General features: G+C 42.6%; 1 protein-coding gene across 2 annotated transcripts; it reads right to left on the bottom strand.

Moving 5' to 3' along the window:
* Nucleotides 1-313: 313 nt before the first annotated feature.
* Prdm1 (PR domain containing 1, with ZNF domain) lies at nucleotides 314-21,806 on the bottom strand. Of its 2 annotated transcripts, none has more exons than XM_005377825.2 (7): nucleotides 21,671-21,806; nucleotides 19,845-20,093; nucleotides 13,504-13,623; nucleotides 10,250-10,511; nucleotides 4,313-5,415; nucleotides 3,720-3,848; nucleotides 314-3,354 (listed from the first exon to the last, which is right to left on the bottom strand). In XM_005377825.2, exons 1-7 carry the CDS (start codon nucleotides 21,710-21,712, stop codon nucleotides 2,779-2,781), a joined length of 2,481 nt encoding a protein of 826 aa, XP_005377882.1. In that variant the 5' UTR covers nucleotides 21,713-21,806; the 3' UTR covers nucleotides 314-2,778. The 2 variants fall into 2 exon arrangements, with proteins under 2 accessions (XP_005377882.1, XP_005377883.1); XM_005377826.2 differs by lacking the exon at nucleotides 21,671-21,806 and adding an exon at nucleotides 20,365-20,467.
* Nucleotides 21,807-22,015: the final 209 nt, after the last annotated feature.

The raw sequence follows: 22,015 nt of genomic DNA, 5'->3' as shown, positions 1-22,015 counted from the left end.
TAAAACAATCACCAAAGTCCGAAAACCTAGCAGGTATTCCCCTACTTGCTAGAGCTTGAAATGCCTTTCTTAGAAGACACTGACAGCTCCTAAAGAAGTATCTTGCACTGTTGACTTATGAGACCAGATCACTGTCCTCAGATCACACTCTACGACAGTCCGAGGTGGGAAGATTAGGGCACCATGAAGACTGCTACTGGAAACAGAACAGGGGCGGCTGCAAGAAGCAGCAAATTCTGTTCTTTTCAAAATGCGGTCTGGAGCCATCCCAACAGTACAGATAAGATGATGTAAGACACGAGGCAAGCATTGGTAAAGCAAGACCATTTATATTTAATTTACATTTTGACAATTAGCACATAAATAACAATGTAAACCAGTACGTAAACATAAGATAGTTTGTTGGTCTAGCAAAGTAAAAAGCCAATAACTTTGGTCAGTTTTAACTTTGAGAAGAGGAAAAAAATAAAACCACTGTTGATTGTGGGCTCAGCATTCACATGTAAGAGGCCTAGGAAAGACACACGGTAAGGGAAACAAGCATTCTTTATAAAAACTCTCAGGTGATTTAAGAAAGTACAAAAGAAAGCAAGAACGAACACATGGGAGAAAAAGCATTTGGTGTCAGTGTGATGTTTTGGTTTACCTGCAAGAACTAGGTTTATCAAATCTCGATATATCAAAATCATCTCTCAGGCTGGGTTGCAGCTCAGTGCTAAGTGCCTGCCTAGCATGAGGGGTCCTGGGGTTGAGTCCTAGAAAGGCTAGGGGGAGACTGTCAGTCTTGCTAGTTGCAGTAAGGCTCTTGTGTTTCCCTGGACGACTTAAAATTTGTTGTTCTCTTTGTAGGCTTACATCAGTTGACGTGAACAAAATACTGAATATATGTAATTACAGACTGAATAGTGCAGTGCTAGTTTGTAGGAAGGTGGGAGAAAAAGGAAGCATAGTGGTAAGGAAGCAGGTTTTTATTTGTGACTTGACTATGGCCACATAATCCTAATATGGCAGAACAAAAACACAGCCATCTCATACGGTCCTTTGTAACAAAAACTGATGGATCTCTTTCTCCTTGGTTGTGACGCGGCCCTCACCTTAGCAGGGTCTCTGGGAAGAGACAAGGAGGTGCCCAAGCACTGATCTGATTATGAGGTCATCAAGTGTTCAATGAAGTAAAAAGTCTCAGAAGGAGGGTTATTTGTTTGGTTTTTTGCTCTTAGGAAAAGTAGGTACTTTTACATGGCTTGGCTCACAATTTAAGTGGTTATAAATATATTATATATACACATGGTATAGTGGTATAAATACATTTATAAATATACATCATCCTTTGCTACACTTTGAATACCAACAGGTAATCTTTGGGCTTAGCAGAGTAAAAGACAGAATAACAGTCTACCTTTCTGGAGCACACTTGGTTTCTCCTCTAGAGTAGCAAATCATTAGATAAGACATCACTTCTGGCACTACTGGACATACTGAATGAGGTAATTGTTGTTGAACAATTTTGCAATGCCCATTCATCTTCAATTAAATTAACCATAAAATGTAAAAACACAAAATACTGAGGAAAATCTGAGAAAAAAATTTTCTCAGAAACTTTTACAGGAAAAAAAAAATACAATTGATGTGTTTGGGATAGGAATGTTCATCACCCGCTTTTACTCTAACATGACCAGAATACCCGTTTTTCTATTTACTTTTTAAATGTGGCCTGAGCCTACTTCAAATCCTTCCTGGTAGAGCACCACATCTGTGCAATTTTGACATAAAAATACAAAAACTAACAACAAAAAAACCCACTCAGAACTCAAGCCCCCAAACTGCATACATCCAAAACCACCTGTGCTTTGGGAAGATTTCTCAGTGGTCTTAAACATGGCATTTTGTCATATTCACATTTTCAGATAATACATTAGGATTCAAAAGTCATGTGGCCACTCAGAAGGTCCTACGACTTTGGGGGTGGTGTGGGAGGACCCTATTCTTTTGGAGAAACAGGTTGGCAAAGCCTTCTTGTCACCTGGCAAAATTGTGGCTAAAAAAACCTATGAGCTATCAACATAAACACTTAAGATTCCTTTTCTGGTTCCTTCTGCTCAAATTACTGGGTGATTCTGCACATATACCCTCAAGTTATACAATGCTGTTCAAATGATACAATCCTATAAGTTCACACATCAATTGTCTAACTTTGGCAACACCAAAATCTTATTTTAAACCATTATTATAGAGAAGTTGACTGAAATAATGTATCTGTCTACTAAATCTTAGGTACTTAAAAAGACGTGCAGAAATTATCTACAAAGAATGGCCACAGGACAAAATACATTTGTATTCAAATTACAAGGAATCTTTCCAGTCATTGTAAACTTTCTTAATTATTGCTTTTTGAATGATAAATTGTATAATAAATTATGAAGGATTATCATTGCAAAAATAATTATGGTTAGTCAATAGTCTTAGTAATGGGAAGGCTATGCAAATATATCCACACAAATATTCAAAATACACAGGTTCAAATATATAGACATGGGTGTAAATAAGTATATATAATATGTATATATGTATATATATATGTATATCAAGAAAATGAGTTTTTGTCTTATTTATACCCTGAGATTTTAGAAACTTTGGAGTCCTTCAATTCCAGAGAGGAGCGGGAAACCACCTGCCCTTGGAAAAGCTTTGCGGATCTGGAGTTATGTACAAGCAATTTGCTACAGGCACCCGGACTCACCAAGTCAGAACATAAAAAACACTTGTTTTCTGAAACTCTTAAGGATCCATTGGTTCAACTGTCTCTTGCTTGACCTTGACAGGTACCAGAGGTAGTGGGGTGCTGTGAGGCAACTTCATGAGGGACAGGTCTGAGGACTCATAAAGGCTACACCCTGAGGAGAGGAGTCCATTCCCCATGTTTCTTTGCAAAGATACTTTGAGGCCACTCTCTTCTTTCTCTTTTCTGACCATGGCTAGAATTTCTTTCTCCACCACTGAGGTCATATCAGTGTTGTCCTCCATGTCCTCAAGCCGGTCGGCATGGTCGCTAATGTCAAACTTCTCAATTTCTTCATTGATTCGGGTCAGGTCCTCCAAGGGCAGCCCACTGGTGGGGGCCACAGGGCAGTTCCCCTTCAGGTGGATCTTGAGGCTGCAGAGATGGATGTAGCTCTTGTGGCACTGGGCACACTTGTGGGGCCGCTCCCGAGTGTGCAGTCGCTTGTGCAGCTTCAAGTGCACAAACTGGGTGAACTTGGCAGGGCACACCTTGCACTGGTAAGGTTTCTCTCCCGAGTGGAGTCGAAGGTGGGTCTTGAGATTGCTGGTGCTGCTAAATCGCTTGTGGCAGACCTGTGGTATGGGGCCAAGAAGGGAGACAGAGAAGACCAGCAGATTAAGAGTTGCCATAGGAGGGGCAGGCAACAGGCCAACTCCCAGCAACCTGTGGGGCGCTATTACGCAAAGGCGGAAGTGGGCACACCACACAGGAGGTGCGGTTTATTTCCCCTGCCATTTTCCCACCCACTGGACGCTGGCCATGTCCTCACTGCAGCCTGTCAGTGGCTACGAAGTACCAGGCGGCCCCACAGTGCCAGCGGCCCACAGCCAAGCAAGATGGCTACGTGAGCTTCAACCCGGGCTACATGCCACGAGAAGGCAACTCCACAGACATTTTCTACAAAGACCACAAGTTCTACTCGGAAAATACTGCCCACCTGGCACTCATGTGGCTTCTCTCCCGTGTGAACCAGGTAGTGTTTCTGCAGGTGGGCAAGCTGCGTAAAGCCCTTGTTGCAAGTCTGGCATTTGAAAGGCCGTTCTCCACTGTGCACTCTCAAGTGGACCTGGGAAGAAGCCGCATGTGTTAGCTCTGCTTGCAGGCTGCCGGAGACCTTGTGTTTCTGCTCAAGACTCAGGCGCTTCTGATACAAACGTCTTAAGAAAAGCATCAGGACAAAGTCTTTTCAAGAAAACACTGGAACAAAAGCTCCAGTGTTTTCAAACGCCCTATTTTGCCTGAACTAAAAGAACAAAAATTGCTGGCTAGCAGGGACTTTTTATTGATTGTCTAAGCCCAACCCCACCTTGTCAATTATGCAGGAGAAACTCTGGAGAGGCAGAGTGACTTGTCCAACGCCTCAGAGCTAGCAGCGGCAGAAGCAAAGTAGCACCCACATCCCGAGCCCCACTAGGTCTCTTGCTGCCGTAAATGCAACTGTAACCTGTGGGAAGGGAGCTGTACAAACATGCTGGGCACTTAGGGGCACGGACACCACCGGATGGCCCAGCCGCTCCATCAGAAGCCTACCTTCAGATTCGAGAGCTGGCCGAAAGTCTTGGCACACACGTTGCACTCGTACTTAATCTTGCCATTCTGCTTCTTCAGCGGGTAGGGAAGGGTCTTGTAGCCGGTCATGTTTCTTTTGTTTTTAATGAGATTCATGGCTTCATCGCTGCTGGGGGTGGCCAGCGCTGCTGAGGTAGCATTGGGTTGTACCACGTGTTCTGCCGTGGCAGCTGTTCCCGCCGTTGGAGACCCGCTCGTGGGGCTACACGTCTTGTCCTTCATGCTGGCCGCTGCCCCGGTAGGGGAAAAGGCACTGCGGAGCCCTGGCACAAATGCGTCTCTGGGATGCTCAGGAGGAAGCAACCTCCGGGCTCCATCCGAGGGCAGCGAACTTGGGAATGAGGCTGGGCTGAGGACGGGGTGAGGAAGGCTGCCCCCACCCAGGAGGTTACTGTAGACCGGGTACAACCTAGGGAAGAGGCCGAAGTTGTTGATGCCATTGACGTTGCTCACCGCGCTCAAGCCGTTGCAGTTCATGCCGTAGGGGGGCAACAGGAACTTGGGGTAGTGAGCATTGTAGGAGGGGATGAAAGCTGGTGGGAGGTGGGGTGGGGGTGGGTATCCGGAGTAAGAGCCCAGACCTTCAGTGCCGTAGGGCGCATTCAAGTAAGTGTAGGAGTCCCGATGTTCTTGAGAGCCAGGAGCCAGTGGGGACACCGTGTCCCCCGGGCTACGATGAGGGCTACAGCTTTTCAGGCTTTGGTCAGGGCTGCTTCTTGCGGAGGGACTTGGAGTGGTGGAGGACGGAATGGGGGAGTGAGTGATGTAAGTCGGTTTTTCCATCCCATAGGCTTTCAAAAAGTCTTCTGGCAGAGGGGCCCGGATGGGGTACACAACCCGAGGATAGAAGGGCATATCGGGGCTCCCATTTTTCCTAAAGTCATCTGTGTCCTTTTCTGAAGCAAGGGGTGAAATGTTAGAACAGTAGAAGTCTTTCCCTTTGGAGGGGTGGGAGTCCAATTTCAGGATTTCTTTCACACTGTACTCTCTCTTTGGGACAGTCTTTGGACAAAGTTCGGTTTTTTCAGCACTCGGTTGCTTTGGGTTGCTGTTCTGTGTTTGAGCTGAAATAAAGAAAGGGTGATCACTGAGAGGGCTACAGAGAACGGAGGTGAAATCACCAAAGCTGCCATAGACAAAACCTGAGCACCAGTTGGCAACAGACGGCAGGCACCTGGCTCCTAACGCCTCTCACGCTTGGAGCGCTCCAGGCCACCCACTCGGGAAGTGCTGCTCCACTTCCTCCTCAGCAGGAGGCAGACCATGGCAGCACGGGCAGAGCAAATCGTGCCAGCTGGATGATCTTGTTTCCATTAGTACACGTTAGAGGATAGAAAAGTGCTGTTCGAGGTAGAAAAGATGGCATTCATTAAAATAGGGTGGAAAAATACCGGGGTGGGGGGTTGTCACAGGTTAGTAAGTCATTCTGATGTTCACAGTTTACCTAAAGGAAATCAGCACACCCTGCAAACTAGATGTGAAAGATTAAGACTCTGAAAGATTAAGACTCATTTCAAGTAATAAACAGTCATCAATTTTCAACCTGATTCTCGTTTAATATGAGTTTGATAAAGCCCTGCACAAACCACCTATGCCAAACAGATTATGGGCATGGATGCCACCCCTTATGCCTGATTGGCTGGCAGCAAACATTTCACCAAGGTTCTCGTCTAACCAGGCTCCCAGCAATGCTGTCCCCTGAAATCACAAGGCATGACAGTCACTTCTGCCAAACCACAACAGGTACTTCCTGAGCCAGTTCAATTACTTACAGCACTAAAGAAAACACAGGCGGCTAAGAGGAAAGCATTTACTCCTGAAGACGGCGTATCTTACTTGGTAAACAGACTATTTAGGAACAGGCGCAGTGAGGACAGTTCCAGACTATCCATGTCCCTGCCAGCCCTATCGCAGAGCAAACGAAGCCTTCAGGGAACCACCGGTCACGGTGGAGAAAACTGAAACCGCCCTGCTCAGCTTTCCTAGCAACCAGAAGTAGAGCGCCTGATGAGCCCTGGCTCCCGGAGGGTGGTCGCTCAGGCCAACACAGCTTTTTCTCTCAGGATGCAGACAGCACTGGCCGCTCAGGGATGGAGATGCCTTGAATGGCCTGGGTACCAGAGGATGGGGAATGTTCTGAGAGCACATGGAAACCCTTCCTCATCTTATAGAATGTCCCTGCTTGGTTTAACTGAGAAAGAACTCCAGGCTTGCTACCTGACAGGTCTAGAGATGAACCGTGTGGAACTCCTGAATAAACCCTTCAAATTCATTATCCAGGCTGACAGGCTGGAGGGATTCAATTCCAGTTGGAGAGCCCCTCGGAGAATGTTATCTCCTGCTAGCTGTTATCAGTTACTCCTGGGCGAGCCAGAAGTCCCAGAATAAACACTGGAACAACACTCTCAGGGAGGATGCTGATGGAGGCAGTGATGGAAAGCTTGTTGAGGGAGAGAGATTTCTGAAGCCACTAAACCAAAATAAATACCCCCTTATCGGGCCAATATCAGTCTTTCAGTGAGACCCAGCAGGCAGGAAGTTCAAATTGTCACTTTTGTTTTTTAAAGCTGAAATGGTAAAGGAAAGGAAGGACAACTAAGCTGAAACCTGAAAGGCAAAGCATTTTAGGACCACAGGGAGGAATGTTATGGAGGGTGGGGGAAGAGCGATTTAGAAGCATTCTCAGGTGGAAAAGAAAAAGACACCACCTAGAAACAAAGAACCCTCACCTCATAATTTTGTGTAAAAAATTACATCTAAATCTCCTATTTTTTTCATTGGGTTCAATAGTCCTGAGGTCCTAAAATTCAGCAAATGACAGCCATGAGCATAAGTTTAAGCCTATTCACAAGACTGTTACCATATTCAGCCTTGCAGTTTTAAGCACATTATTAGTCAGTTACGGAACTGATATAACGATAATGATTGGGCCAATAAAAAGTGAGAATTTTAGATTATTTATGCAACAGTGCCTGGTCAATAGGAAATCCACAATACATGTTTGCTACTTCTGATAGCTTCAGAGAAATAGTTCTGTACCTTATTCTAAAAGAACGCCCCGTGTAAAACGTGAGCTTCTCCAAAACATTCTACAGGTAAAACTTATGGAGTTTGTATGAAGATAATTTTTAAAAAATTGTCCTTCAGCAGCTGAGTAATCAGGGAAGCTAGTGTCATTTCTGACTCTCCCCCTCAGCAGCAGCTTGAGTTAACATGAAAAAGAAAATCAAGATCTGTTTTTGTTCTTAAATCTTAAATGGCTGTAGGCGGATGGAGTCATTTCAAGAGTGAACTGCTTCTGAAGGCTCTGAATGGCTTAATTATGCCGACTCACATTTTCGATCTATAATAAGATCCCCCAAGACTACAAGAAAGAACCTAGAAGTTCTGCAATAGGCAAAACAAAGTCTGTTTTCAACTGAAACTGAGAAAGCAGATTAACATTGAGAAGTCTATACTTTGGTCAACTGTTTTCTAGATGGGTTAGTTAGATAGCAAAAAAAAAAAAAAAAAAAAAAAAACTTGGAGGGGTAGGGGCTTAAATAGTTCTTTAACTCCTTTTCTTTTATTTAAAAATTTGCCTTTTGTCATTTCTCGCCATTTACTTTCCTTGACTTCAGTCTTCTTCCCATCCCTTCTCGTCAATTCCACCCGTGCAGCCCTTGCTATCATGGATCCTTCCACAGAGATTTTAGCACAGGTCTCTACTGTACCGTAAACAGACAGCCAACAACACAGCTTATTTATTTGAAGGCACAATCTGCCTATTAGGCCTGATGAAATAGTGGAAATTTTCCTGATCAGAGTCTCAATCATCAGTTGCCACACCTAAGACAACTGGTTTCACAATCGGCAGCAGCAGTCCTGTTGTAATGTACTGGTTATTGTTAACGCTCCATTTTTTTTTTATCATAAATACTGGATAATGAAAAGGTACCTGAAAAAGCTAAACTACCATTTAGAAAACTTCCGCATAAATAAAAGGTGCTATTGGAAGGAACACAGGTGTCACTTCACACCAAATGAAAGTTGCTTTTGAAGGCAATACTTGAATCTTAAAGCACAATGCAAAGCTTTTCACTGGAGAATGAAAATGGAGGCCTTTCAAACTTTCTTTGATTGGAACAAGGGACAGGAAAAGTGCAAAAAAGTTTCTTCATAGTTGTTGGGAAGACAAGTGCGATTGGGAGGTTCACCTAGTAGACTTACCTGGTTTTGAAAAGCAAAAACCCCCAAGACTTTCTGAAAGCACAACTGATTAAACTCCAGGTACGTGAGGAGACCTTCATTAGGAAGTGGCTTGCTAAGCTGAAATGTTAGGGGGAAGCAGTTTGTCTTTCCACGATGCCCTCAGAGAATGTGAGTTCCACAGCAACTTGATTGTGCGTGTGTCTTTTACCACCAGGCCCTTAGTGATGGGCTGGGAATACACAGATGCTAAAACAGCAGAATGGCTCCTGGGGTGCTCAGGCCTACAGATGTGCCAGAGTCCCAGGGAGTGCCAAAGAGAGACGAGAGAAGAACTGCCCCCTTTGGTCAGGACAGGTGACACCCACAGCACGCTCATATCATGCTTGTGTAGAAAGCCGGTTTGCTTTGCTCCCATACACCCCAAGATCTTTCCGGAAGTACAAGGGTGCACTGAAGGTATAAGGGACATGGACACGCTCCTATGTGATTCTCCTGGGGCGGTCCTGGCCTGGCCTCCAGTTTCAGATTTTCAGAAAATTGTAAATACAGTCTTAAGAGCCTATGCAACCCTTAAGGGAGATGGGGCAAACTGACAAACACAAGTGAACACCCTACAGCTGGATGGCTGGAACTCATATGACTGGATAAATAACTGGTTTGCTAACTGGGCCTAAAGTTGAAGGCAAAATTCTAAATTATAATAAAATTAGTAATTATCCCAAATGACTCAAAGGTGAAAGTGTGAACTGAAAGAATTTAGCCTTCAGAGAAAGCAAGTGTGATAGCACATGAAAAATTGGTGGGTTTGAGTAAAGGATAACTGGGAATCTTTTAAGTCTGAAAGAGGAGCAAGATAAAAATTTATAAACCTTTCAGCACTTAGTTAACTTTTGACCTAAAAGTAATTCACTTTAAAAACCCCTGTAAAATGAAGCTATCTCACCAAGAACACACAAGCATAGTTACAACTGAAGTGAAAATTTTACATTAATTCTTAAAGTGGTCATAGAAATCACTAGAGAACGATTAAAATGAGGGCACTCTCTGCAGAGAGGTCATGACAGCAATTTAACCAAATAAAAAAGTAAAAGCTTATCAACCTAAGGAACTGAGAATGTGTCAAGATAAAGTGATAGGTGGTTACTGTAATACTGATTAGGAGAGCAGATTAATTAGTTTTACCATAAGGAAGGAAGCAAAGATATGAAATCTTTAGGGTTATTCATTTAGAATATTTGAAAAACCATGACAAAGTTTCTCTAGAAACAATCTTAGAATATTCCACGTCAGACCATGACTTTATAGTCAAATGTGCATCACTACGGTATTTAAATGTATATTTTAAGCACCCAAAAACTACCACCAAGGGGAATATCCTGCATTTTTGGCATGTCTGGACCAATCTCTATTGTACTCCCAGCTGCTTCCTTTTCTGGGTAAATTAAATTAGACATGTATTTTTTTCTGGTAACGTTCTGAATTCAACACTCAGAGCGGTTCTCTCTCCCTCTTTTTTTTGTAATGGTCAAGTTTCATGGCAGGGAAGAAGGACTAAAACTTTTTTCCTCTTCCTAGTCCCTAGTTTAAGCCACCTACTTAGTGCAACAGATGATGAAGCCATATAATTAACCAACATGTTATTAGCTCACAGGGGCAGAACTGACATTACTGGCATTTAAAAATTTTTTTGTTCTGTAATCCACTTACTGAGATTAAGCATCGTGAGCTCTCCAGGATAAGGGTAGTGAAGCCTTTCTGCAAAGTCCCGACAATACCACACAAGAAGTTCCTGGTTGGCAGGAATGGGCTTAATGGTGTAGAAGTAGATGTTCATCCCGTTCTGACACGCAGCCAGGTTTTGCTCCCGGGCAGAGTGTGCTGGATGTGCTGGATTCACGTAGCGCATCCAGTTGCTTTTCTCCTCATTAAAGCCATCAATGAAGTGGTGAAGTTCCCCTCTGGAATAGATCTGTCCAAAAGAGAAGACAGACACGGTGTGAAAGGAAACCAGCCCACAGCCATGGAAAGCTTGCCCAGCGCCTCTCAGAATAAACACAGCCTATGAGAATGTGTGATTTCTGCTCCCCTACTGCCTAGCTAGAAAAGAATCAAATCAATTAGGCCACAGTAGTCTTGAATCAGCAGAAATGAGGGCGGAAACAGCTCAGGCACATTCTTGTCGGTTACCTTTTCCATTTCAGTTTTGTCATCTTTCAATATTCGGGGAAAAAGAACAGAAGACTGAAACAAAATTTCATTTAAGGAGCAGCCTCAAACCGATTAAACCACCACAGAGCACTAACTTTTGCTTTGGCAGTGACTGGCAAATGGGCGTCGCTACTAACTGCAGTTCCGATTGTGCTGACTTTTAGTGCTTTGAGTCACTGGGTAGAAGAGCAAGCCGGCAGACTACGTCAAACCGAGTCTCAGCTTTTTCTATGGCCTCTGTACTTGCTGTTTCCTACACCCCCGCCCAAGGCTTAGACTATGCAAACATCCTCCACCCCCACCCCTGGAGTCCTAAAGTAACACTTGTTCATATAAATACTTGGAACCCTGCCTTTTTGTGGAAACACTGGGTGGGGCAAAGGTGAGCTTCACCTGCCATAACAAAGTGAGCCCCGGGCCAGAGGCCAGAATTTGACAGTCTGGGTACTGAGGAGCCACTTTTCCTCTTGATAAACATGTTCAGCCTTGCGCTCTTCTTTCAGGCAAGAGGAGGAAAGACAGATCCCCTTTATCTGGGAGGAGGTTGGCTAAGACACCAATGCCTGCCTTTTGGAGGTTCTGGCAAAAGAGTGGGAAGAAAAGTGTTTGATTCTTTAAATGCAGAGCATAAAGGAGACCTGAGTTTGTCCTTGGGTAACACCACTTCTGATTAACAGATATACTCAGGGAACTTGATAAAAAGGCAGAGTAAGAGGAGGAACAATTAAAACACACACTCAACCTATGCAGTCAACACACTCCTTATTTTCCACAGAAAGCTTCTTCTCCCCTTCCTATTAAGAGGTGCACCACCTTTTCTTCAGACTGAAGTTCTCCCCTTATGCATACATAATGAGAACCTGGTCGTCTACAGCTGGGTCTCCAAGTGAAGGTAAGGGACTCGTTCATAGCAGAGATTTTGTTTGAACAGGACAGCAGGTTATTATTGCTTTAGCCTTAGTCACACACCAACTGTATTAGCCTACAAACTGTTTCTGTATTTCACTCAAACGTTATCAGAAATAAAAAGGAACCCTGTCCCTTTAACACAGGCAGTAAACACCAGAATCACTTTCTTTTAAGAGTAACTTCCTGTAAATTGTGAAGGGGGAAATACATGTGGCTTCATCAAAGCAGCTTGTGAGAGCTTTTGCGGTGTGTTTTGTTAAGAGAAAATGGAACAAGGCTGGGTGAATTCAGCTATCAAGAGGGGTTTTCAAGTTTGTTTACTCCGATGTGCAAACTTCCAGGAACGTGGGGCTCCATCACTCTTAATACTCTTCGTAGGGACGGAAACTGCTTTCTAAAGCTACGGGTAAGTTGATTCCAGTCAGCCTTCCACGGACTAGTTTACTGTATCCTCACTTAAAAAACAGAACCATCCGATGCCATGAAGTCATACACACCCACAAGAAAATAAAACAATGCACGCGTAAAATGAATGCTGCTGCCTGTCACTTCACTGCGTTTCCACCTATTATCAAGAAGATTAAAATGTGCTGACTCACAGTACAGTTACAAGAAATGTCACTGGTTTCTCAACTTGAACATCCCTTCTCTTTGACTGTGTAATTTTCATGAGACTTTTTCTTTCCTCACAACAGATGTTCACATCCTTGCCAGCAAAGTCAGAATGCTTTTAATAACATGTGAGAAGTTATCTCCTACAATATCCTTTGCATATGAACGACGACTGATTCAAATAAATCCTCAAGGAGGGCCTTTCAGTTACTTACGGTCAATCAGTAAATGCAACAAGAAATTGGGACAGTGATGAGAGATTTTGAGTTGCTTCTTATCTTTTTTCAAAGTGACTTAGGCTGGACTGTCTTAATTCAGACCTCTGACTCCTAAAGGTATTCATGAGACTTAGGCTGGACTGTCTTAATTCAGACCTCTGACTCCTAAAGGTTACCATACCTCCATGCCTCAAATATGAGAAGCATTTATCAGCAATAAATGCAAAAATACACTCCTACTTTTCCAGTGTAAGTCATGGAATGGATGCATTTTAAGCACAAGTAATTATTATTATTAAATAACTTAACAGTGAATCTATAACTGTTCTCTTTAGCTTGGGAAATAATTCCAAAGGAGATTATTTGGGTCAGATCTCTTGGCTGGATGTTACAGAAAAGTTTCTCATCTTGAATGACGGCAACCATTTCCTTATACTATGGGAATACCTTATATACTGTCAAGTTTAATAGTTTTCATGGTGCAGACAGATTTAAGTAAGACCAGTCCTGTGGTCCTCCTCAATTCCCCTAGCCCATCTTCCAGCCACCCTTCCTTAATGACATTTCTTTTCAAGACAATTCATTTATGATAACTCTTCCATTCAACTAAAGTTAACTCAGCAAGAAATCAAGAAGGGGTGAAATCTAAGGGTTAGTGACTCATTACTACTTCCTTGCAGAGAAATGCAAATGAACCTACCACCCTAAAAGCAAGTAACAAACTGTTTCCTTTCCTCACAAAGCTCTAATGAGTTGCAAAAAAGAAGACTCACATACTGTCCCTATCTCTCTTCACTAATCACCTACAGGCTGTATTTCCAGGGATGAACGTTCTACCAGTTTTAGCATACTTGCTCAGAATTCCCTGTTTCAATGGGGACCTTGAATACTTGCGGTGAACCACACTGGTGAATCCCAGAGTTTCTCAGCATAGGTTGAAAAAGAAAATGACCTTGTTCGTCTAGCTCCAGTTTTTCCTAATACTGAAAGTCTTGAAAAATTTTCCTGACTTACCCGCCAAAAATATTTCCTGTTGGCATTCTTGGGAACTGTATCACTGGTGTAGATTTCACCTACTAGGGGCCCAAATCGTGTTCCCTTTGGTATGTATTCTTTACTCAGCACGCCGATAACCTAAAATGGGAAAAACATATGAAACAATTACTTTTACTGTAAAGTGTGAACCAATGTTGTTATTTCAATGAATTGAATCCTCAGGTGGTAATACAATCAGCAATGCAGAGCTGCCAGTAAGATGCCTACAGAATTAACAGCAAATTTCACCTCTGGGGAAGAATATCTGAAAGTCTAAGATCAAGAGGAGCAAATGCTCAACCAAGCATTAAAATAGTCTAGAGAATCGTGACTGAGGGCACTTTATTTTTATTATGTTTTATGTCATATCAGAGAGGATAACTATTTTAGAAGAATTAGACCCTGCAAAGTGAGATGGTTAAGACTGGACCATTTCAGCAGGGCTCCCAGGTGACTATTTCTTTCACCCTCAAACCATAAACACAGTATACTTGAAGGAAATAAAATAGTTGTAAATCTCAGAAACCAAAATAATGCCTTTAGTTATTCCACAAAGACCGAGGGAACCAAAAACCAAACACTTTTTTTCGTTTCAGATCAGGTCCCCCTCCATACAACTGCTTGTAAGTTCTCTTTAATAGGAGAAAAATCTTTCAAGTAACTTTGGTCTGCTCTACCATCTTCTCCTCAAACTGTGGTCTAAAGTCCTCCTTTGAAATGGCATCTATATTGAGGCGACTGGGGGTTCTAAGAGCTGTGGGTTCTAAGATCTGAGGAAATGACTTTCTCAGACTGCATCACGCATTTTGATTTTGTAGGGCTAAAGAAATACGTTAACTATGTCAGTTCCTCCTTCAGGGTAAATTTCTCTTGCATGGCTTAAAAAAAAAAAAATCACCAATCATGAATCAGGAAGTAATGCATCACTATTCAAAAGAACTCTGTGAGTAGTCCTGTGTAACATTTTGCAGTTACAGTTTTGCTTTTTGTTCTCTCACTTTCCCATTTTTATTTTCTTCTGGCTCAGAACAGTCTACAGATTGCTTACTGCATACCTTACTTGAAATGGACCAAATTATGGGGGTGAGGTTAAAAAGGTAAGTGTTTATTTCCAGTTTTTACTATCCCTGGTGTCTCTTGTGTAAATGTGTACCTAAAATGGCAGGTGCAAATCTGTGAATCAATAAATATTCAGGTGGCTCACAGTGGCATCTAAGACTCTGATACACACTATATGGGTACCACAATGCATCTCATCAGGAATTTAACCGCTGATAAATAGATATGGAATAATACACACCTACATGGTTGTGACAGACCAGTCTTTCTCACATACGTTTCTTATCAGCAAATGATTTTTTTTCAGAAATAATTTAGTACTCAATATACAAGTCAATGGAGCAACTCAGACTACAAAGGAAAAAAATTTTCCTACCCCTCTTAAAAGTTGAAACAAGGTTGGTGAGCTACAGTGTTATTTTTGGTCCTTTACAAATTTCTGGCAAAGAGCTGAAAAAAGCAGATGTTCGTTTCATTCTCTTCCTATGCCTTCATTTACATCTGTCTGCCCTTTCCAGAAGAGTTTATTATTGCTACTTTTTAGCAGTATAACTACTGTGGACAGAGCATCTCAAGAGAAATCTTGAGATAAAATCCTTAAAGCTTAAATAAGGCTTAATTGTTTAGAGGCTCCTTGCTTTGGACATATTAATAATGAACCTAATTTGGAAAATTTATGGAATTGACATCTATTACACAAAATCAGTAGTCATTCACATTTAATATCCCATAATATTAAAATGACAAACAGGAAAAACAAATAATGCCATTTGTTGGTGAGCCAATAATTAGTAGCTGATATTTTCAACATATCCACCTTAAAGCAGTAATTTTAAGAAAGACACTCAACTGGTCCATCAACTTTGTTTTAAATTATAGTCTCCTGCAGACAGTGTCTTGGGAGTCAGCGCTTGATTACCAACAAAGAGCATTATATTGAGGTCACGGTCTTTTCTTCACTGGCCATTCTTCTACAGAATGGTCCCCTTGGTTTTTGGTCACCAATTTTACCCTAAAAAAACACACATTTTCTTGTGGCCAAAATGTTAACTAGAATCTTGTTTCTACCACAAGGGAATCTGGAGAAGTCCTACTAAGCGCAACTATGGATTAGTCACTAGGGAAGAGGAAAAGGAGAGTTTTACTGTAGTATGCAATGAGACAGAACCCTAAGTTCCTATTACATACTGAGCTGTACAGCAGAAACTAGGTACTAGAGATAGAGCGCTAAATCATAGAATTTTGAGGTTGAAAGCCCTCCTGTAGCTTATAACCCTACTGTATATATTCCAAGACCAACACTAATAAATATACAATAAACACCTTCTTAAATCCATGTCTAAGATATTATTCAAAGAGAACAAAAAGCTGTAATTTTTATGGTGCTTGGCAAGGTAACTCTGGAGCAGGGATAGGAACCTGAATTGAAACAAGTCATAGTTTTCCCTCTGGAAGACCTGTGTATTTTAGTCAACCTCATCTCCGTGGCCCATCACTTGACTTTCTACTCTTGGAGCAAGCAAATGGGACAAAACCTGCTGGTGCCACAGATTTGAGTGCTGAAAAAAGCTAATTAAGAATGTATTCACCTAACTCAGGAAAGAAACTTTAGTGGAACTGACCAGGGTCCTAAAGAATCACTGTTGGGGACAGACGGTTGTGTGGCTTCTGCAAACCCATCAGGAGACATGGGGCTTCCTTGTGGCCACGCTCCATCGGCCCCCACCCGAGCAGCTGGCCCTGCCACCTGGGCACATCTGCCTCTGTCCGAGGCCTGAGTGTGGAATACACTCAGATGTATGCAACCTCCAGACAAAACCCGAGGCTTCTTTTCCATTTTTTACAAAGCAAAGGAGATTCTGCAGTTCAGGATAGGTTAAACAGTTTGCACTGAGTAAAGTTTAATGGTAAGGACAATAGTTTTTTGTTTGTTTTAAAAGCAAATCGCTCCTTCAGAGGGTATGTAAACACACACAGAGCAGTGACTTTTAAGCAGAAACATTATTCAGGTCTAAATGCGATCTGAACATCCTCACCTCAAAGTACGTTAAAGTCATTTTAATAACTAGCTCTCTCTCCCGCCTCCCTGAATCCCATCCCACAAAAACGACTCGTTTGATTAAAATTCTATTTTGATGATAAGGCTATTGCATTGAGAGGACTAGAACTCTACAATGGACAAAGACTTCAGCCTATAATTCACCCCACCTTTAAAAGTGGAGTGGGCTTGGGAGATAGCTCAGTGGAAGAGCATGTAAGTAACATGCCTGAAATCCTGGGTTTGATCTTCCAGCACCCTGCTACACACACAAATGACTTTAAAAGGAGTGGCTAGAACATAGCTTTTGGGGGAAGGTTTCCTCCTCTATTATCTGCATCTTGAAGGAAACATGGTAATCCTCAGTACATCATCTCCCAAACAAAGGAGTTTGAGGAGGGAACTGCATGTTATGGTGAGACACTTACAGACGGCTTCAATTAACAATGGACTTCAGTGAGAATCGACACTGACCTGTCTGATGTTGATCAGCCCAAACTTCAGGTCAGACTCACAGAGGAGCCACAGTGCCTCAGGAGGGCAGCAACCCGGCTGAGGGGAGAAACCTGTACAGACTGCTGCTTCTAAATATTAATGCTGAAATTGATTTTTCTGTAGATAAGTATTCATAGATTAATATTTTAGGAGGATGGGGGAAAATCCCCATAAAAGAATAACCCATCAGTTTAAAAAGTTTTCGAAGTTTTGAATAAGATATCTATATTTGGTTCTACGTTCTGGAAATAGGAAGTAAGAACAGCCTCATTAAAGGTGCAAAACGATTCTAAACCAAATCTAAAAATGAAGGTCAAGTTCAGAAATATGGTTTGTATGTTTTGTTTTTAAACTAAGAAAAAAAAGGTGCTGACACATAGCACAAATTCATAATGAAAAATGATCTTGTTAAAAAAAAAATCCCCAGTATGTCAGCACAACAGTACATAACATCACATCTTCTGTTATTTAAATGAAAATGTTTTTTAAAAAGGGCAAGATAAATCAGCCAGGTAAAACCTCCACTCGAAAGGCTTTCTCCTCGTTTCCATGGCTTTTGGGTCTTAAAAGAACTAAGTGAAGAATACTAATGTAAACATTTCATCAATCCGGAATGTGTCTGTCCTGGAATTGTTTTGTAAGCTATCATACCATCAGCGGCTCAATTCTACCATCCTCTTTCACCACCCAAAGGGAGCTGTCCTTTCCCAAAGTTCAAAAAAGAAAGGAAAAACAGATACAAATTTCAGAGTAAGCTTGGATACTACCTCATAGTTTTCTGGTTGCTTTTGCGATTGATTAAAGACTAAAGGTGCAGTATGCCTTGTGCAAGAGTTTTACTTAAGTAAAATATGGGCACTAGGATCTAAGAACTCTGCCTTCTATGTTAGTTTTGAAGGATCTTGGTTGCTTAACATACTGAAATAGGAAGTTATACATTCAGAGGAAAAAAAAATACGCAACAAGTTTAATGAAGGCAGTCTGAAATATGTTAAGATGATAAATAAAACCACAGTGACACCAAGAGGGGCCGGTGTAACATAAGCCAGAATCACTTGGAGAAGTCAGGAGAACTTTGCTCCAAGTCCTGCATCTGGCTCTAGCTGTAGCCTCTGGGTAAGTGGCTATCTCTCTGAACCTTGGACTGAATGATCTAAGAGCATAACGAATCATCCGTGATTTTCCTTGATTTTCAGTAGAACGATGAAAGTTGAAAAACATCAGCTAAGAACGAAACCAAGAAAAAGAACATTATATGTGATGTAAAGGCAAAGATGACCCACAGAATGGAGATCTTTATTTCAGTCCCAGTGGGCTGGAAAGGACAACCTAACACAAATGAACCTTGGGAACAGACTAATATTTGGTCAAATCTGATGAGGTGGGGGAGAAGCACACCACACCTTTTAAAGCCACAGCCAAACCTTAAGTACCCAAACAAATGCTACATTGATACTGAGAGCCACATATTAAAGAGACTTTCTATGAGAACAGCATTACTCTCAGGAAGAGGTATAATTAAGGCTGACCTCTGGGGTTAAATTTTTGGTAACATTCATGTACAAATACAATCTAAATTTTCCTTTTTATAAAATCTGCCTCCACTCCCCCAGCAGAGAGAGAAAAAAGTTTAAATTTAATGAAGCTCAAAGCGGAATTGCTCTATTTAATTTTAGACAGCTGTGTCTACCCCCTCACCAAAAACACTGAACTCAGACACACAAACAGGAAAGCGACAAAGTGTTTCCCAAACAGGCTCCCAGATTCCTTCAAATACTTTTCCTTAGGGAAAGGGGGAAAGTGACTGGACAGGGCTGTAAAGAATAGTCCCAGTGGCAAATCCTGAACTTTAGAACAAATGATCCCCTTTCTACTACTTTCCGAAAGCACAGAGCTGACAGCGATGGTGGGAAGTTGCTGAGGGGTAGATTGCTTCAACCTAGGCCAGCAATAACTAGGGAGAGCGACTGCAGTAGCCAAATTCTCAAAACAAGAGGTGGTTCTGCCAGTTACTTCACAGCTAAACATCACGCCTAGCTATAATTGTTATATAAAAGGGTAAACACAAATCAGTTGCTCATTCCAAGGTTAGGATTTCAGCCCCTTTGAAACAACAAAGAGTGTACCCACTTCAGAGGCCAATAAGGAATCGGCCTGCCAGCCCAGCCAGAGCAAAGGAGCTGCCACGGATAAACAGTGGTTAGTGAAGTCATTGGGCAGAGGACACTTTTACGTGACCCTCTTCTCAATTTATGCCATCACCTCAGTTCATAAACACGTCAAGGTTTTGAGAATAATTTTAGAACCCAGCTAATAAAGCTGGCTCGTTAAAAAGAATAAAGCCATCTAATGACCAAATGGAAACAAAAGAAACATTAAAAAAAATTTTTTTTTCTAAGAAAAAGTTCCCTCCCTTGAAAGAATGGAGGGCCAGGACATGCAGTTTTCCCGAAGCTCACTGACAACATTGCCCACCTAGCAAGCCAGTTCTTCCAAGATGTGTCAGTTTGCCAAAAGATTTAACTGTTTACTAATTAGTATGGAACAGTTTGAAGGCTGGAGGAAATGAGAAGGAGTTGACTTAAGGGACGAACGCCATGGAGGAAGTTAAGAAGACGATCAATTATTTGATATTTATGGATTCTCATAGTTCTTAGAGAGGTTGTACGTAAGGTTTTGAAGGCAAGCAGGGCGCCAACTTTTCTCCCACCATAAACCAGACGCTTACCTCTTTGCTGTTGGTGGCACATTTGAAAAGCAGGTTCCTTGGTAAGGATGCTTCCGCCTGCACTGCAGTCCCTCCATCCGCACCAGAATCCCAGGGGTGGTCCTGCACGATGTAGGTACATTTCTCTTCAAACTCAGCCTCTGTCAGCTGAGTCATATCTGCGTCCTCCATGTCCATTTTCATGGTCTTCTCAGTCCCCTCTGCCAACCCTTGAATCTTCACAGAGCTGGAGCTACACTTGGGGGCAGCCTGGAAGAGAGCGGAAAGGCCTTTAATCCCCACTGTCCTGCCATTCCTGTGGCTCATCCAAGAGGCTATGACTAATGCAGCAGTCTGAAGACTTGAAAAGCAGATGGGGAGTGCTTGGTACAGTTGAGTAAGCGCCAAAAACACGTAAAGAGTAGACCGCCTTTACCTACAGTTTTAAAATACTACTCCTTAGTTTTAAAAAAAAAAAGTGTGGCAACCTCACTAGGAGAAAAATACAGAAGAAACACCTTTGAACTACCCCTGGCTTTACCTCTCAGGGCAGAAACATGTTGTGGGCGACGTCCTGTGTCCCAGAACGCCTGGGGTCATGGCCGCAGACCCTCGGCGCTGTGGAAAAGCTGCCTCAGAAAAGTGTCACAAACAAGGAGAGGAAGAGGAAGGAGCTCTGTCTGCTTCTGAATGAAGCTAAAAATGGAAAGCGCGTGTGGTGCAGGAGCGGAACCCAGCCTGCCTTTTCCAAATGGGGAAGACGGAACTTTCCCACCAGCTCCCAACACAAAACAACTTTCAAAACAAGTGGCCCCCCCATCCCGCACGCTCTTTCATCCGCTTGCAGGGAAGATCGAAAAGGGATGCATCCTGCCAGCATCACTGAGTGCACCCTCTCTGAGATCTTTTAGACCACAGGGAAATAGGAAGAAAAATGGGTAAAGCGGGGGAAACACCCTGCAGTTTGTTAGGATGTGGGGGCACTGCACGCCAAATTGAAAAAGCAAAAACAAAACATAAAACCACTCCATAGCAATCCCGGAGAATTCCTTTAGGAGCTCTCAGCTACAAATAGCACTTTCCATTTAAATCTGAAAGTGTATGGATTCCCAGAAGTCAGTGATGCGCTGCAGTTTACTGTAACTAAAGTTATAACAAATATAGAGGACTCCGGAGAGCAAGGGCTGCTTCCACTGAACTAAGGGTATTCCTGAAAAATCCACCCTCAGTCTCGGGAAAGGCTCTTTCCCAAGAGAAAAGGGTAAACATTTTTGCAATGTATTCCCACGTAGACGTGCTTGACAGAGTAGAAATAAGGGTACCATTTCCACATAAGAATGTGTGCTTGTTAAAATGTAAACAGACTGTGGGAATCTTTCAAGGAGGTTTTTATTTTCTTCCATTTCTTCTTCAAATATGCTTTGTTGTTTAAAAAAAAAAAATAGATTTGAAATTTTCTTTACCATAGTTACCACTTGAACTAGTTTATTTTTATTTATTTCCAACACGTAGTCACGATGCCCCAAAAATGTTAAAATAAACAAATTGAAATTTTAAGTCAACCCGGAATAGTTACTTTCTTTGTCAGGGGGTTGGGCAGGACCCACTACTGAAATTTCAGTGTACTGACAATTCTGTCTAGAAGTTAAAGGGTTAATGATTCATAAGGAAAAAGTCTTATAAATGTTGGACAGTAGTAAATGCAAGAAAGTAGAAGCATTTCTTGTTTCTACTGCCATTACATCGAAGGGAGGAAAAAAAGAGGAAAAGGAAAGAAAAAAAAGTTTTCAGATCAATTTCCAAAAAAAAAAAAAAAAAAAAATCAAAAATCAGATTAAGCTCCTTACCGAAGTCGTACCCACACGCTTTTCCAAGCAAAGATCCAACATCTGCGACGGGTCTCGCTCATGTCGACCCCGTCCGCATCTCCGCGTCCCCGGCTGGCTGAGCGACGCTGGCGCGCCCGGCGCTCCCTCCTCGCCGCCGCCCGGCGCGGGCTCCCGGCTCCCCGCCGCCGACAGGTGCTGCTGCTCCGGCCGCTCCGCGACACTGGAGGGCCGAGAGTCCCGGCAGCACTGTCTGTGTCAACCCGAGCGCAGCTCTTTCCCCTCCCCGCAGCCGCCGAGCGCTAATGAGCCACTCGTCTGATTCACTCCTACCAGGGGCCGGGGGCGGGGCCATTACCTGCGAGC

The sequence above is a fragment of the Chinchilla lanigera genome, unplaced genomic scaffold (assembly GCF_000276665.1).
Source record: "Chinchilla lanigera isolate Chin_1 unplaced genomic scaffold, ChiLan1.0 scaffold00010, whole genome shotgun sequence".
In the NCBI taxonomy this organism is placed as follows: domain Eukaryota; kingdom Metazoa; phylum Chordata; class Mammalia; order Rodentia; family Chinchillidae; genus Chinchilla; species Chinchilla lanigera.
Note: the sequence above shows the minus strand (reverse complement) of the source record. Positions and strands in the feature narration are given on the sequence as shown.

Bases quoted from the DNA above. Each gene is read 5' to 3' on its own strand.
- Prdm1 (XM_005377825.2), bottom strand. From the start codon at position 21,712: ATGTTGGATCTTTGCTTGGAAAAGCGTGTGGGTACGACTTCG. The intron at 13,624-19,844 runs GTAAGCGTCTGG...TTCCCATTTTAG, and splicing joins GTGCCACCAACAGCAAAGAG to GTTATCGGCGTGCTGAGTAA. The intron at 3,849-4,312 runs GTAGGCTTCTGA...GCTTCTTCCCAG, and splicing joins GCCAGCTCTCGAATCTGAAG to GTCCACTTGAGAGTGCACAG.